General features: G+C 37.3%; 1 protein-coding gene across 1 annotated transcript in view; it reads right to left on the minus strand.

Annotated features, from left to right (window-relative positions):
* The window catches only part of ORC5 (origin recognition complex, subunit 5), a 75,418-nt gene that overhangs the window by 62,108 nt on the left and 7,884 nt on the right, over nt 1-5,426 (minus strand). The window contains exons 4-6 of the mRNA XM_009883537.1: nt 4,395-4,469; nt 1,755-1,866; nt 1,268-1,398 (exon numbers count right to left, since the gene is read on the minus strand). Coding sequence (XP_009881839.1) covers nt 1,268-1,398; nt 1,755-1,866; nt 4,395-4,469 — 318 coding nt within the window. The remainder of the gene's footprint in view (nt 1-1,267; nt 1,399-1,754; nt 1,867-4,394; nt 4,470-5,426) is intronic.

Below are 5,426 nucleotides of genomic sequence, written 5' to 3' on the forward strand. Positions count from 1 at the left end.
TAAGGTTTCTCTCTGCCCAACTCTCCAGCCTGTCCAGGTCACGCTGTAAGGCGGCACAGCCTTCTGGCGTGTCAGCCACTCCTCCCAGTTTTGTGTCATCAGCAAACTTGTTGATGGTACACTCTATCCCTCCATCCAGGTCATTGATGAATATATTGAACAGAACTTGACCCAGTACTGACCCCTGAGGGACACCACTCGTTACTGACCTCCAACTAGACTGCGCCACTAACCACAACCCTCTGAGCTCTGAGGTTGGACATGGTGAGACCATGCAACTGAAGGTAATTCCTTCAAAAGTTGAAAGCAACTGTCTGGCACTCCGCTGCATAGTCCAGGAAACAAATACAACAGAAGGCTACTTAGGGGTTACAGTACTCCACAACAGCAAGAAGGTAGCAATAAGAGCAAAGTCACATAAAAAGTCACATGTAAAAAGACTCTGAAGAGAAAAGAAGCACAGGGAGGCCTACCATTGCCTGAAAGAGTAAAATCGTAACTACTACTTCCTCAGAGTGAATTGCAAACAAAAACAAACAAACAAAAAATCACTAACCAAAACTGTAATGGAGTTGTCCCTCAAAAATTGTTGCATGTGCAGCAGTAGCTTTTACTATACTTATCAGTAGGCGTAAAAGGTTTCATCACACTTATCTCCTTAGCCCAAAAGGTAAAAATAGGTAGCCTGGTCTTCTCAGTCACTCTTTGATATTGAGGAACAGCTTGAGCTCAAAAACCCCAACAGAAGTTCTAGGCTGGGTGAACCATGCACAGACTGGCATCTCACTAGTGTAGCTTTTGTTGCCTCTGACCAGAACACTACATAGCAACGGAAACCCTTTACAGCCACAAAAACAATTGCAACCTTTATTATGAATTTTTAGGGAAATTGCATTTTGAACTAATGTATCCTTAAGATGGTAGATTTAGAGTAGATATAAGGAAGAAATTTTTTATGATAACCATGGTGAATCACTGGAACATGTTTCCCAGAGGTGGTAGATGCCCCATCCCTGGAAACATTCAAGGTCAGGTTGGACGGCGCTCCGAGCAACCCAATCTAGTCAAAGATGTCCCTGCTCACTGCAGGAGGGATTGGACTAAATGACCTTTAAAAGTCCCTTCCAACCCAAACTACTCTATGATTTTCTCTTTGTCCATATGTTGTGGTTTACCACCATGTTCAGCAATAAATCTAGACTTTCAGAGCTTATTTGGCAAAAAACACCCCAAAACAAAACAACAACCCTAAAGGAGCTCATCTCACCAGATGCTGAAGTTCTTTCAGGTCCCTACAGACCATGTAGAAGACACCAAGCAGAATATTGATATATGCAGAATAGAAGTCCGCAGAATATTCTGGGGGATGATTCTGAGACAAGATCTTCTGCAGGTGTCCTGTTTAAATAAAAATAAGTTTTGCTTATCTAAAGCTAACTTAATAAATTGACCACATTTTACAAGTTAAGTTGAAAAACAACCTATGATCATCACTAAAAGAACAAAATCCACCAAAAACTACACTGATTAAAAGAACCAGCAAATAGAATGGAACAAAAATGTTACTTTTAGTTTGGCAGATGGAAAAAGACAAGTCTTCTAGAGGTTGTATGAGTATATACTTTCACATTCCAGTAGCTATTACACATTCCGGACTGTGTAAAAGCATACAAATAAACATGGAAAAAACATCTGGATGTTGTTTGACAAACTATTATTCAACCCCCAAAAAACAGATTAAAGAATTAGTTTACCTATGCTGTAATCAGGAAAATACAAGGTGAATGGCTCAAAGCATCCAGTATTTGGACGGAACAGTTCCCATACTATTTCACTGAGCAGGACAACTGTCACATTTCTGTCAGTCTACACAGAGAAGGGGAAAAAAAAAAAAGCGTGACAGATAGAGAAAGAAAAAAAAAATAACACCACATGTTACAATATCAATGCAAAAAATTATTATTGTGACTTTTCTGTTCCACAAAAACCATCAAATTTACAGTTTAACACAAATTACTAGCATAGTAATAAAGCTTCAGCTGGCCTAATCAAGAAGCTCATACATTTGCAGATTTTCATAACTACATGAGGTTTCTCTGCATCCCTTGCCACTTCACTGACATGCTTTGTGGGGTGTTAGAGTTCTGGTACTAGACAATATCAAGTAGATTCCATAACTTACTCCAAAAATTAAGACGGCATTTTACTTTGGTAATTAAACCCAGACTTTCCAAACAAACAGGAAGAGTTAAAAAACAAAGAAAGCTCAGTGCTTTCTGAAAGCAAGCTATCTAGTACTTTATTTTAAAGGTAAGCTGGTCTTCAAAAACAAACAAAATCATCCCAAAACAGAAACATAGCATTAACTGTGTACTCTACCAACTGTTTAACTAGTTACTAATAACGGCTGTCTGTAGTAACATACTCTTTCTAACCACATTCTTATTGACAATATACTTGCCTTGAGTTTGATGTTTCGGTCAATAAATAACAAAACACTTCATATTAAAAAAATATTCTTTACTTTGGCGACCCTTCAATATATCAGCTTTTTAAGATGAAGCTAACTATCTGTGAAGATGATGTGTCATTCTTTCTTTTTGCAAGGCTTTTGCCACCATACTAAAAATTCTGCATAACAAAAGATGCTTTTAAATATGGTTCTTCAAGAACGACATTTCAAAACTATCAAGGCACCTCAAGAAAATAAAAGTAGCCCGATTGAATTGACCACGCTTAATATGAGCTGTGAATGACTTGAAACAAAAGTTTAAATGCTATTCCCCTTCCCTGAAAATCAGTGAGAATCTTTTATTTACTCTTCCCACTTATTGCCAAAATGGCACCCACCTATATTCTTTACTGTTCCTTCCTTCTCTATTTTTATGGAACTTTTTTTTTCTTTTAATGAGAGAGAGAGCGTCTTTCTGTAAATTTCTTTCAATTGTGTTCCTCTCCCAGATTTCCTAGTATTTTAGCTGAGAAAATCACTAAGGTATTTTCAGTTCAGTTCCTGAAAGACCTTCCAATATGAAAAACTTAAGTACTTCCCATCATAATCCTCACAGAAATCAAGCATCTTATGACCCTTTGCCAGCGATCCCCCAGTCCCATGAAATCCTTCACCACTAATGAAGTTTCTTGTCTCCTTTCACTCCAGAAAAGGAAGTGATGCAGTAGATTTTTTTCCTATGTTTTGGTCCCTGAACAACAATTATAGGCCCAGTTTTCCTCCTTTCTCTCTTGTCAAACAGGTTGTTTCTGCTCCAGGGGCAGCAAAATCCACAACATGAGCAGAACAGACAAAAAAAGCCAGAAAATGCATCAGCTGCCAGGATTAAGAACACAGCTGTGAATCAGTCTTCATTCAGTAAACAGAGAAATCAATGTCACCGGAAGATTAAGAGTACCACACAAAAGTCTTGAGATAACAAGCATAATTTCAGCTATTTAGATGTTCAGACGTTTCAAAGTACCACCATCTTCTGCTTTTGTCTTCAGTTTCTTTTCAGAGAAAGCACCATTTTTCCTTATTTCAAGGCATAAGCTTTGATATTTTAGAAGTGAGAGAGGGAAAGATACAGTGGTTTACTCCAACCAGAAACATACTGTGGCACAATTCCTGTAGAAGTGTAGAAACTCTCTGCCATCATAAAGCACATTGGCAGCTATTGAGCTATGCAGCTCCAGCCACAAACAAATAGCTGGTGGTCTACTGACCATTCACAAGCCAACCACCACGCAATGTTGTGAGGTTTCACATGGGAGAAACTTGAGGAAAACAAACATTTCCCGAGTTGCAAATTCACGCTTCCGATGCTGAACTCACTCAACATGGTTGAGCTCTCTGAATCAGTAGCTGACTCAGAAGCAGATTTTGGATTCCCACACAAACATCTGACAAACTCTAAAAAGAGGTTTTATTTATTGATTTGCACCAAGCCAATAGGAGCTATGTTGAAGGTTCTCCTTAGAAATTATAGTCTGTCTGAGATTTTTTTTTTTCTGCAATTATTACAAAACTTTAAATGAAGAATAGAAAAATTTCACATTCTTCTTAAAAACAAAAATACTCTAAAAAAGACAGCTATGTATCTGACACAAGCCTCAAAAGAATCTACAACAGATCCGGTATCACAAAACAAGATACTATTAAACAGAATTTAAAAAAAAAAAAAAAAAGAGTGTAAGAAAAACCTGGCAGTGTTTAAATTTTGGTTTGGTTTCTTGTTTTGACTACTGCCAGTTCATTATTTGGGAGGGGGATTAATTGTGCAGCTTTTCTCATCTAAAAAATCACTTATCTTGATCTGTGAGCTTAGATGGACAGATACCATGTTCAGTTACTCTCACTATGCAGGAGAAACACATTAATTTTTTTTCCAGACACTTACCAACTCTTGAAGCCTAAGAAACGCTGGCAGGATGTTTGCTTCCATTTCCCTCAGCTGCTCTGCTCTATCCAGTACCTTTGAACAAAACAGTGATTATCTTATATAGACAATGTCACCTTCCATTCTTACATGGACTTAAAATTAATTCTTAGCTGCAGGAAACTCATTTCAGCAATGGCTCTTAGACAGCAGAAACCACTTAAGTATCAAGACCCTTTAAACAAGCAACACGAGAGAGAATTGCTTCAGGGGTGCTTCCAGGAAGCCCAAGCAGCTCTGCCATCTGAAAAAAGATAAAATCCCCAGACAAGCAACATTCTCATGCCTTATGGCAGTAAGAATTAAAACATAAGCATACCAGTCAAGAAAATCACTGACAAAGCCACAACATCATTAACAACCATTGAAAGCTCAATTTTTGTCACAAATTCTTCTTATATTAAAAAATTATGTGTGGTACTGCAGCACTATATCAACATGCTTACTGTAGGAGAGCTATGTTTTCTGACTATGGAATTATTTTTCAGACATAAGAGCTGCTATTTTCAAAAAGTTAGCTATCATCTGGAATTCACACAACTGAATTTTGAGCCAAGTATTTCTTGCCATAGTTTGCAGCCTAGAAATTTACAGGGTTTATTGTAGTGTATGCAAACCTGGCACAGCACTAACAAACATGTAGCATATATACAGCTCAAGCACGAAACACTTTATCTAACAACTAACATATTTTGGAGCCTAGAGGGAAAAAAAAAAAAAAAAGGAGCATGAACACATGCATGGCTATCCTTTGGTTAAAAAAAAAAAAAAAATCATATTCCCAGTACACTTAAAATCTTGACAGGAAAGAAAAAAGAGAACAGAAACACATTTCTTTTGTGTTTTATTCACTACTCACAATATAAATCTAAATTCTGAATTTCATTACTTCTTTTCAATTACTGCTGTTGAAAAAGAAACTATAGGTCCCTAGAAAATTGTAATTTTCTATCCTTTTACATTTCCTCCCCACACCAAAACATTTAGACATCT

Source organism: Charadrius vociferus, unplaced genomic scaffold, assembly GCF_000708025.1.
Source record: "Charadrius vociferus isolate BGI_N301 unplaced genomic scaffold, ASM70802v2 scaffold704, whole genome shotgun sequence".
Taxonomy (NCBI): domain Eukaryota; kingdom Metazoa; phylum Chordata; class Aves; order Charadriiformes; family Charadriidae; genus Charadrius; species Charadrius vociferus.